The sequence below is a fragment of the Echinops telfairi genome, unplaced genomic scaffold (assembly GCF_000313985.2).
Source record: "Echinops telfairi isolate 266 unplaced genomic scaffold, ASM31398v2 ScPeMD7_3;HRSCAF=10, whole genome shotgun sequence".
Taxonomy (NCBI): Eukaryota; Metazoa; Chordata; class Mammalia; order Afrosoricida; family Tenrecidae; genus Echinops; species Echinops telfairi.
The window spans coordinates 29,081,758-29,094,309 of NW_022103899.1; the positions used below are offsets into that span (position 1 = coordinate 29,081,758).

The 12,552-nt window shown below is 35.5% G+C and overlaps 1 protein-coding gene and 1 pseudogene across 1 annotated transcript in view; one reads left to right on the forward strand and one right to left on the reverse strand.

The window, feature by feature from the left end:
- Window positions 1-10,021, forward strand: part of LOC101642437 (cytochrome P450 20A1) — a 40,008-nt gene extending 29,987 nt beyond the window's left edge. Inside the window, exons 9-12 of the mRNA XM_045296675.1 lie at window positions 331-442; window positions 1,683-1,747; window positions 9,602-9,691; window positions 9,851-10,021. Coding sequence (XP_045152610.1) covers window positions 331-442; window positions 1,683-1,747; window positions 9,602-9,691; window positions 9,851-10,001 — 418 coding nt within the window. The 3' untranslated portion in view covers window positions 10,002-10,021. The remainder of the gene's footprint in view (window positions 1-330; window positions 443-1,682; window positions 1,748-9,601; window positions 9,692-9,850) is intronic.
- Window positions 4,429-5,165, reverse strand: LOC105978509 (annotated as a pseudogene).
- Window positions 10,022-12,552: the final 2,531 nt, after the last annotated feature.

The window sequence follows — 12,552 nt, forward strand, 5'->3', positions numbered from 1 at the left end:
ACCTGCTTTGTCTTTGAGAAGCCGAGTTTTTCAGCACATTTCTTATGCAGTTTTTGTGGTAAAATTAGGTTAATTGGCTGCTATGCGAGTCAGCTTATACTTGAGTTTATATGGTACTTTTATAGTTATTTTTATTTGTTTAATTCCTTCAACAAAATTATATATCACAGGATCCTTATGAGTCAATTAACTTAACAGTAACAGGACAATGTATAATATATATCTTTAAACAAGAGAGTCATGGAACCTGTGACTGACATTTTTAAAATGTACATACCTTTCAAACTCCTCCCAAAATACACATCTTTCAAAGATTTTCATTTTTACCAGATACTGTCGACAAGTGCTGTGTGAAACCGTGCGGACTGCCAAACTGACTCCAATTTCTGCCCGGCTGCAAGATATTGAAGGAAAGATTGACCAATTTATTATTCCCAGAGAGGTAGAAAACACTTGGCATATGTAAATTCTTCTTAACTCTTTCAGTATTTATTTTTAAATTTCATTGTTTACAGCACCCTTAAATTTTACCTATTATCCAAAGAGCAATAGTTTGAAATTACAAAGTAATGTGTGTTTATTTTAAAATTAGGACAATATAAAGTCTCCCCTCCCTTCTGCAGTATATTAACACACATTAACAATTTAAATTGTTTGTATTTTTATAGATCTCTTTCATGTATGTATATCAGTGTATCTAGGTGAATGTGTATGTTTTCATTTTTCTTTTTTTCCTGACTCTTATACTTTCTGAACTTTGTCTTTGGGCAAATGCTGCCCTTTTGATTGCAAAATGTTGATTATTCCTTAGAAGGGTGTTCCCCGCCTGTCATTGGTCACTATTTAGACACCTGCTGTTTGGCTGAAAATGGAGCCACAGGGGTTACTTCTGTTCCAGTGTGGAAGGGTGATAGAGGCCCATAGTTTCACTGCTCTCAATTTTACCTGTAAACCTGTTCTTTGTCTGATTGTGATTTTCACTCTACAATCTTTTCCCTTTCGAATGTGATCCATTTCATAGCAGATGGTAACCAGGCACCATCTAGTTCTTCTTGGTTTCAGGATCTTGGAGGCTGATTAGTCCTCCGGTCTTATTGTTTTTGAGTGCCTTTGATTTTCTTCTAGCTTATTTGCCTCAGATGAGAGAAACCAATACATTATATTGCTGTATGTATTTTAGTTGTGAATTAGAAACGTATGTTGAAAACTTTCCTTTTTCTTACTGAATATATCATCATTATTATTGTAACTATCAGTTGATAAGAGCTGGTTCATTATTTTTAGTGATTTTATAAGATCACATTGTATGAATGTAGCATATTTTATTTAAGCAATCATGTTGATGCAAATTTAGATTGATTTTTTTAACTACTATAAAATATATACTTAGTTATTGTGTAATCTTAGAAATGGATTTTCTGGTCAAATTGCATGTGTACTTTCCAGTAATCAACTTAGACTTTAGTCAACAGTACATGAGAATGCCTTTCCCTTCCAAATACTCACCTGTTCTGGATTTATGAATCTTCTGTATAATTTTTGAGTTATAATGTTCTCAAACATTCTGGGGAAAATGTTCTTGTTGTTTTGTGTTTCCCTGTTCATTGGAGGAATTGAGCAAATATTTTAACAAATTTTTATTTCTGTTTTCAGCCCCAAAATGATTTTTTTTTCCTTTGCAGACTCTTGTCCTTTATGCCCTTGGAGTTGTACTTCAGGATCCTAGCACTTGGCCGTCACCACACAAGTATGACTATCACTGTCTTTGTGTTGTTGTCTTTTATCTCTTTGTATGTTATATACATTTATTTTCTAATTCTCGAGAAAATTAAATGCAACAATTATAAAACAAGAAATCCATAGCCTTGCCTTTACGTCTTCTGTTCACTGCCTTTTCTCTTACATGAATGTCTCATATATTGCGCTTTATCACTTCTTTCCTAAGATTTGTTTAATTAGCAGATCTCTTTCCTTTAATAGCAGTGAAACTTCAAACTTTTGTTAAATAGGTCGTGCATCTAGTTTCCTTTTCTTCCACTAGTCTCTATCATCTACTATTCAGCTGCTCGACAGAATTTGGAAAACAATCAAGTGTCCTGTGAGCTCCAAGTTGGGGAAAATACTACCTCTTCTTTTGTGTTCACAGCCCCAATTAGCATAGTGAAAGCGCTGGATAATTTTGTTGGTTCTCAAGCACCTGGGAAATGAACTTTGTTTTATGGATCACATTTTGGGTAATATTAATTTAGACAATGTGGTTCTGGGGTGACAGAAATGGGTAAGCACTGTAGTACTAACCAAAGGAGGGTGGTTTGATCCCACCCAGAGGCACCTTGGCAGACAGGCCTGGGAGTTTGCCCTTGAAAGGTGACGGCAGTCTTGCAAAGCCCTGTGTCTTCACACACGGGCTCCATACGTTTGGAACAGAGATGGCAGCAGCAGCGAACAACAGTTCCGAACAAGGAGTCATTGAAGGTTTAAGCGGGTGAGAGAGAGTCGAATTTACCTTTTAGAAAAATACATTCCTCTTACGATAATAGTTTGCGGAATAGTTTGAAAGAGGCAAGGCTGAAGGTAGAGTTTTATAAGAAACCTTGTTTTTGTGTGTTTACTTGTAAGAAAGATAGCAGGAATATAGGCTCGGGCTAGATGGTTAAATCCTGCCTTAAGACAAGCGTGGAAGATGAACTTGGGTGAAGTGGGTTAGATTTTTGTGGAAAGGAGAGGGAGGAGACTTGAGGTGGCTTCCAGTGTTCTAGCTTCAGGGAAAAGGTGAGAAAGCCTAAACAAGAGCTCCAAGAGTTGACTAGGGAAGGAAGATAAAATCTTACATGTGTTGTTAGAAACATTTAAGTAGAAATACTAGCTCTTGTTTTTTAAAAAATGTTTTATTGACATAATGTATTTAAAAGAATTGTGCAATTAAAAAAAAAGGAATTGTGCAGTCATCATCATAATAAATTTTAGAACATTTTCTTCATTCTCATACCTATTATTTTTAGCTCCCCGCTATCTAACCTTCCCTGCCATAGCCTTAAGGAACTATTTGTAGAATTATTGTCTATGTATTTATCTAGCCTGGATTTTATATAAGAAAATCAAATAACCCCAGCGACAACAACAAAGTAAAACACAGAAAAACTCATTTCAAGAGAAAGCAGTATAGAAACTAGAACAAATTAAAAATGGCTTAAAAGGGAAAGCAAATGATAATATGTTCAACCTAAATATATCTACAGTAATCCACTTTCCAGTGACACCTGTCAGAGGTCAAGACTATTCAAACCCTAGTCAGTGGTCTGAGGGAATTCAGTGGAAGCTTCATCCAAGTGGGGACACTGCCAGTAAGTAGATTTTAGGCTTTCACTGTTATGCATAGCCTTCTGAAAACTAGATATATTTAAGCTCTAGTATAGTTCCCTCCTCTGATCTTGACTTTTATTATTTACAATCCTTTGATGTCATGGGCTGTTGTGCCTTTCCCATGTAGACATAGCTGATACCTCACTTAGATGGCTGCTTGTTTTAAGACAAGCCTTTAAGACCCTAGACAACTTTTTGTCCCTTTGAAAGCAGTCACTGTTTTTGTTTTGTTTTTCAATTAATTTTTAAAAATCATTTTATTAGGGGCTCATACAACTCTTATCACAATCCATACATACGTCAATTGTGTAAAGCGCATTTGTACATTCATTGCCCTCATCATTCTCAAAACATTTCCTCTCCACTTAAACCCCCAGCATTAGGTCCTCATTTCCCCCCTCCCTCCCCACTCCCCCCTCCCTCATGAGCCCTTGATAATTTATAAATTATTATTTTGTCATATCTTGCCCTGTCCAACATCTCACTTCACCCACTTTTCGGTTGTCCATCCCCCAGGGAGGAGGTCACATATAGTTCCTTGTAATCAGTTCCCTCTTTCCAACCCACTCTCCCTCTATCCTCCCAGTATCACCACTCACACCACTGGTCCTATAGGGATCATCCGCCCTGGGTTTCCTGTATTTCCAGTTCCTATCTGTACCAGTGTACATCCTCTGGTCTAGCCAGACTTGCAAGATCGAATTCGAGTCATGGTAGTGGGAGCGGGGAGGAAACATTTAGGAACTAGAGGAAAGTTGTATTTTTCATTGTTGCTACATCGCACCCTGACTGGCTCGTCTCCTCCCCGAGACCCCTCTGCAAGGGGATCTCCAGTGGCCTACTAATGGGCTTTGGATCTCCATTCCGCACTCCCCCCATCATTTACGATAGTAAGATTTTTTGTTCTGATGGTGCCTTATACCTGATCTCTTCGACACCTCGTGATTGCATAGGCTAGTGTGCTTCTTCCATGTGGGCTTTGTTGCTTCTGAGCTAGATGGCCGCTTGTTTACCTTCAAGCTTTTATTAAGAGACCGTTTTACAAAAATAATCATGACAGGTACCTTAGTTCATCCTTCTAATAAGCCTGTTGATCTGGGCTTCCCTGTTGCCTGCATCTCCACCTTCTACAAAATGGGTGGTCTTTTTCTTCATCCCACCTCATGGAAAAGATAATTGGAAGGGCCACAGGAAGTTACTTCTTTGAAGCATTTACCAACAGTATAGATCTCATGAATCAGATCCTCCTGCAGATGGTGCCATATTTACCAAGAGACCATGCAATCAGAGTGTTATCTGGTAGGGCAATACGCTTCTTATTGATTTTGCCATAACCACGCTTGTAGATGAGTTCATTCACAGACTTCAGGTTTGGGTACTCCCATGCAATGTATAGTTCTACAATCCTCAGCATGTTAACTGAAGCCTTGGTAAACTTAACACAGGTGCCATTGAAAATCTGGCGAGGGCAAAGAAGCTGGCAACACTTGTCGAACCTTTGGACTCACACCATTGACAGCTCTGATCCTGATAACAAACGCCAGCTTGGGCTCTCCAGGTACATAGAAGTTGCCAGCTTTTCTTGCCATCCGAGCCATTCAGATTGCAGTTTTGCACATCTGCCTGTATTCCTTGCGATTGTGCTTAGTTTTCTCGTAGATAACCTTCCTGCTTGCCTTTTGAAGCATCTTTTGGGCAAACTTCTTTCTCAGGTGTTTGGTCTTTAGTTCTGCGACATTCCTTCGCTTTTTCTTCAGGGTCTCTGGAACAGCAGGGACCTTCTTCTCAGGGACAGCTTCCATGATTCCTGCTGACTTAGTTTAAAAAAACAAAGGAGCCCAGACAATTCTTTCTGATAGCTGGTCACCATCTGACTTCTTTACCATACTTTGCTGTTGCATCCGTATCTTCAGTGATCACTTCATGAGGGCAAGTACTAATTCGCTTTCTCATAAGGTTCGAAATGTTAAACAGTTAAGATTTATGAATCTGAAATTTTAGGGAGGAGTTTTTTAGTAAGAATTTCACAGTTAATTAAATCCTTGGTGACAATTCTGATAAATGAATTTTTATTGGGTGATACCGAATATGGAAATTATTTTGCATTTCTTTAGAATATATATTTTTAGTAAATTTGATATATACACATAGCTGACAAGGGAGTTCCCAGTAAATAAAACATCGTGTATTTTAATTGTGTCTTTTAAAATGTTTACTTTGAAACATCACTTTACTCTGAAGTTTCTGGCATGTCTTGGATATTGGAAATATATAATCACATTACCTTTTTTGTATGTATTTCATACTTCTAATGGTTAACTTAAGAAATAATGCTTTTTAAATACTCATTTCAGAAATGACAGGTTTAGAATAAATTATAAGGTTATCATATTACAGGATATTGTGCTCATTTTTCAAAAGTTTTAAAGCTACTTTAAAATTTTCCTGTTTAAGTTATGAATTATTAGAGTTGACATACTAACAGCAACATGAATTTACACATATTTTCTACCTTGCTTCTTCAATCATCTGTCTCTGAAATTTATTGTAACTAACAGTATTCTTAAGTAGAGTCAGCAAAATTAGGTCAGATTTGATAACCAACTCCACTGCCATTGAATTGATTCTGACCCATTCTAACCCTAAAAAGCATTTCTAAGACTATCTTTACTGGAGCAGAAAGCCCCATCTTATTCCGCCATGGAGCAACTGATGGCTTTGAACCATTGACCTTGCGGGTAATAGTCCAATACTTACCTGACAAGGCCATCAGGGTGATAGCCTTTATTTTCTGTTCATCTCCAAACTTCAAACGAGTCATGTTCTATGGAATTGGAAAGTCTAATTTTCTGCCCGGTTTATAATTATATATCTGGTAGGATGTGCTGGAACAATAATCCATACCTATTAATACAGAACACATACAAATAACCTCCATTGATAAATACCTTTTCCAAAGAGCAAGGCGTTCACAAATATTTGTCCTGTATTATGGAAATCTTTATGTTTAAAAATATTGCAAACTTTACATAATGTTCCTTTTAAAGGGAACTCAAACTGGGTAAAGCAGTTTTCTTAGCTGCAGACACAGCAGTTATTTTAAGTTGTATTAATCATGAACTTATGGGGGAAAAAAACTTAAGGCATAGTTTGTGATGAGAGAATTTGTGAAAATGCTATGACCATGTCTTTTCTAGTCAAGTTTGTAAAGATTCAGATTCCATAAAGGTTGTATTTGCATATGTGTCTAAATTGTCTTTCCAGTCACAAGAAATAGTAAGATAAATTCATGCTTAATAGTTACTGAAATACGTACCATGTCATACATTCTTTATTCGTTTTAGCTTTTTATTTAAAAATAAATTATAGATTTAAGTGATGTGGCAAAAATGATACCAAGAGCATCATGTACCTTTACTCAGCTTTCTCTAATGGTGACATATGCCTACAAAAGCCAAACTCACTGCCTCCGAGTTGGTGCTGGCTCATAGTGACTCGGTAGGACAGGGTAGAACTGCCCCTATGAGTTTCCTAGACTAGCTCTAGGAAACATGGAGTACCCTGTTTTTCTCCTCAGGAACAGCTGCTGGTTTCAAACTGCTGATCTTGCATAACCACTATGCTACCAGTATAGAATTATTTAAATGCCACCAAATAATTCCCTCAATTCACATCTACCTCCTACCCATAAACCCTTACCTCTCCCTCTTACCCATTTTCCTGGGAACAATGGATCTGTTCTTTCTTTTATTGACCCCCTCCTTACTAACCCCTTACTAAACGTAATGACTTTGAGCTTCATCTAGGACAGAGTTTCCCAAAGTGAAAAATGATCCAGGGTGTGTGTGTGTGCAAAAATAGTTATTTATATTTTATCCTGAATTTGGGGCTGTGAGTTTTTAATTGCCAGGGAACTCTTGAGTAGTTTTTTTCTGAAAAGGGTGTGGTAGACCCAATAAGTTTGGGAATCCATGATCTAGGATGTTGCATGACATTTAATAATTCACTTTTTTAATGTCTTAATAATATTCTATTTTATGAATGAACCAGTGTTTGTTCAACCATTCTCCCATTGAAGGATAGTTGGATTGCTCCTGGTATTTTACTATTGTGAATGACACTGATATGAACACTTGTGCACAGATTTTGGTGTGAATGTGATGTTTTACCTTGATATAAAGTGCCCAAGAGTATGGTTTTATGAGAAAACTGCCAGGCTGTTTTCCAGGATGGCTGTACCATTTCATGTTCTTTTTAAAAAAAATCATTTTATTGGGGACTCATACAACTCTTATCACAATCTATACATCACTTGTGTCAAGCACATTTTTACGTTCCATTTCATGTTCTTATCATCAGTGCATGAGATCAATTTTCTCTGCATCCTCAGCAGCATTTGCTATTACCACCGATTTTATTTTAGTTGTTTGAATAGGCATATACATTGGTTTTAATACATTTTCTTTTTAGTAAATAATTGACATCTTTCTCTTCCTACTAAAAAAAAGTCTAGCTATAATTAATTTTTTTAAATTAATAGAAATATATGACTAGTGGTACTATATTGGCAGTTTTTAGAGCAAAGAACCCTAGATCAAGTTCTGTGATCTACATAAATAATAATGCAAATATTCTATGCTGAATAGTGAGATTACCAACTTTACAAAGCTAAAATATAATTCTCAATTCTTTTTTTTTTTTAATCATTTTATTAGGGGCTCATACAACTCTTATCACCATCCATACATCCATCCATTGTGTCAAGCACATTTGTACATTCGTTGCCCTCATCATTCTCAAAATATTTGCTCTCCACTTAAGCCCTTGGTATCAGCTCCTCATTTTCCCCCCTCCCTCTCAGCTCCCCCCTCCCTCATGGACCCTTGATAATTTATAAATTATTAATATTTTGTCATGTCTTACACTGTCCGACGTCTCCCTTCACCCACTTTTCTGTTGTCCATCCCCCAAGGAAGTCCCCCAGGGAGGAGGTTATATGTAGATTCTTATAATCAGTTCCTCCTTTCCCTCCACCCTCTGGAATTGCCATTCTCACCACTGGTCCTGAAGGGATTCACCTGTCCTGGATTACCTGTGTTTCCGGTTCCTATCTGTGCCAGTGTACATCCTCTCGTCTAGCTGGATTTGTAAGATAGAATTGGGATCATGATGGGGCGGGGAGAAGGAAGCATTAGAGAACTAGGGGAAAGTTGTCTGTTTCATTGTTGCTATACTGCACCCTGACTGGCTTGTCTCCCTTCTGTAAGGGGATGTCCAGTTGCCTACAGATGGGCTTTGGGTCCCCACTCCGCACTCTCCCTCATTCACAATGAAAATCCTTAATTCTTAACTGAAAAGAATGAAGACAAAGACATTTAAAACCTCAGTATGTGAAATTAAATGATGCATTAAGGGATTTCTGTTTTATTTTTAATTTGATGCTTTAAAATGTGAGGTGTCTTAAAATAATTTGAAAAATTAAGTTTTATCTCTTAATCTGAAAATATAAATACTGAAATAAACATTTTAAGTCTCAAATTTCAAGAGTTACAGAGGGAAAAGAGATTCAGTTTTATATGTACTATCTCATAACCATAATGTATCCCAAAAGTGAGAGATAATTCATATTTCCTTTTGCTTTTAAGAAAATAATCTTTTGTAAATGTTCTCATAGAATAGTGCAGCTTTTAAAAACAGTTCTGAGAGGAATTTTGATGCTTTAAGATAGGTAGATGATTTGTTTTGTTTTTCTCATAGCCATTCCCTAGTGAACTTCTATAGAATTAATGAAAATCCTTCCTAGTCTCTTCATTTTTACATAATAGTAAATTTGGGTATATTATAGTTAATAAGTTTAATTTTAAGGATAGAGTCTCCAATTTTAAGAAATAAATTTTCACTGAAAAACTACATAATGTCTCACATATGGATGGTCAGGTATTTTAAATACATTCAAATTTTGAAAATATTAACTAGGTGATTTTGTATGATTTATCCTTACATTGTGAAAGAATATAAATCTGTGTAACCATTCTCATTCCTTGCTGGTTTCAGAGTATTACACTTTGCATCTGTACTGTGTAGAAATAATATAATTCAGGAACATAATACATATAATGTGACAGCACTTTCTCTCCATTAGCACTTGAACTTTGTCACATGCATGTGTTCTCCTACGTGTCACTATGTGAACTGTCAGTGGAGCTCTGTGGTAACTGGTTTCATATCTTCATTTTAGGTTTGATCCAGACCGATTTGCTGATGAATCGGCAATGAAAATATTCTCCTTGCTTGGATTCTCAGGCACACAGGAATGCCCAGAGTTGAGGTGAGGTGAGAGAGGGAAAGCAACATAAAACGACATTGCTGGACTGTACTTAAAATTCCAATGATCATTGTTGATGAAAATGATATCTGTATAGTTAAAGTGTGATTTCTGTTATTGGCAGATTAGCTTTAGTAAAGAGTTACCTTTCTTCCTGACTAGGTTGGCGTATATGGTGACCACAGTTCTTCTGAGTGTCTTGGTAAGAAGACTGCACCTACATTCTGTAGAGGGACAAGTTATTGAAACAAAGTATGAACTGGTCACATCGTCAAGGGAAGAAACCTGGATCACTATCTCAAAGAGATATTAAAATCTTTGGGTTTTGTTTGATGGTATAAAACAGGTTTATTTTGCTTGGGTGCAGGGGTATAGGTGAAGAGGGTGTATGAGAGAGCAGGATGGGGACCCATCTTCTTTGTGTAACTTTTTTTATAATGTTTAATTTTTTTAAATTACTAAATACTTTTTATTTTTTTACTAAATACTTTTATTGGGGGCTCTTAAATCTCTTATCACAATCATCCAGTGTGTCAAGCACATTTGCACATATGCTGCCATCAGCATTCTCTAAGCATTCTCTTCCCACTTAAACCCCTGATATCAGCTCCCCGAGATATTAAAATCTTAAACACTAAATATCTTGTTAAATAGACTGTGGAAATTAACCATTTATGAGTTCTTACATTGAATCCTTTTATAAATCAAGTATCATTTTGCTACTTAAACTTTTTGTATTTTTATTATGTGAATTTGTATTTTTGTATAACAAATTTTTTTAATGCAGGATATATATGTATACTTATTGTACCACTATAGTAGTAATTTTAATGAGATGCTTTAGCATTCTACTTTAAAATTTTGATTTTTCACTTTTTTGACTTTTAAAAAAATTCCTTTTCTTAGTTCTTTAAAATTGATATTCCTGGAAAAAATTTTATAGAGGCTTGGGAATAATGTCTTCTGAAACTCATAAAATAGTCTTTTTTTTAAGAAGCAGTCTTTTCATACTTTCAGTAAATCAACAGAAAGGGAAAGAAAAAAATACACTTTCTATAATTTAAATTTTATTTCCTGGGTTATTATTTTATTTTAATTAAAAAATTTTTTAATTCATTTTATTGGGGGCTCGCACAATTCCCATCACAATCCATACATCCATTCACTGTGCCAAGCACACCCGCACACCCGCCTCCATCATCATTCTCAAAACCTTCTCCCTCCACTTGAGCCCCTGACATCTGTTATTTTTATTTTATGGTTATAAGGTAGTTTGTATTTTAGTGATTTTCATTCAGTTGAGTAATTTACTATGTACTCTACCTTGTATTTGCCAATTTTTGCCTTGCCAGTATTCATTTTCATTTCATGACTTAACTATTTTGAACAGTTCTGAATTATGTGGAAAATAGTACAGTTATTTTTGAATATATTTAGAAGTGCCCCTCCTAAATGACAAACTTGGATTGATGCTTATTCTTCCATTTTTCTGGAAACTTTAGTAGCGCTATATTATTTAACTAATTTTTATTTGTGGGGAGAAAAGGAATTCCTAAATTGGTTATATAAATATGTCATATGCTAACTATAGTGTACTTGTGATTAAGAAATGAGGGCACACTAATCAAAAACAAAAAACCCACAAAGAATGAAAACCGTGAAAAGTACATTTATGACAAAGCTAGATACTGTGTGCATTGCGTAGATTACCTACAAACTCAGAAGAAAAACATCAAATAGATATAGAAAGACATGAGCAAGCAGCCTTTGCAGGAGGAAAGACAGAGAGAAATATTCATTCTCACTAGTAAGCAAAGAAATACAAGGGCTATTTAATATTTAAGTATCTTTAGTACTAATGAGTAGTGGTAAATTTTATGTAAAATATTTTGGTAGCATTATGTCTCAGTGCAGTGTTCTGGTCACACTGAAAAAAAATTTTTTTTAAATATATTTTTCTTTAAGACAACAACTGAAGGAAGTGCCAAGCAGATAGAAAGGATAGGAAGTAAAATGATAATTGTTTACAAGTGAGTTTATTTTTAACACTGCTGAATTTCATTTGTAATGTTACTTTCAAAGATGTAAGTCAGTTATTGAGTTACTTGGTTGTGTTAATGGTTAAATAGCTAACACTTTAGACCATTGTATGACTGGTCAACAGAGAATTTAAGGAGATTATCTATTTGTGAAATAATTTAAATTCTGAAACGTTTATCTTCCTTCCCCCTATCATTTGTTATGTCTCATGTATGTAGAGTTATCTTCCTTTGTTATTCAGGTACCATGAGTGGGTTGGAATTGGCTGTGGAAGGCTATGGAGTAGGCAATTGACAGGTAAAACATGTGTTAGTAAGTTCCGATCAGATAAACACAGTGAAATCTAGAAGCAAATGAGATTTAATGAGCAATGATCAAGGCAAAACAGGTCAGCTGAGCCGGAGACCCAGGGCTTTGCATAATTGCCAATAAGTGATGCAGTGTATAATTACTAATAAAGATCAGAGTCAAAGAAAATAGGACTTAGAAGAATCAGCCAAATATGCATATTTTGCCCATTGTTAAAATTACTCACTTAGAGCACTAAAAACAAATCACATTCCAGAGGATTCTTTCAAAATAAAAATACTGTTAATCGTTACAAAATGTTATCCATCACTGTTGTCCTATTTATGTAATGATTGAAATTTCATAGTCTTGGTGTCAGTGATCGCTCAAAGCTTGACTCAAGTGGTTTTAAAGTTGATTTAGAAGTGAATAACTTATTTTGTTGCTTAAAAAATTATTATAGATTTTGTTAAGCATTTTTTAATAGTGCACAAGTTTATTGTTAAAAACGGCAGCTCAAAAATGTAAAACAAGAC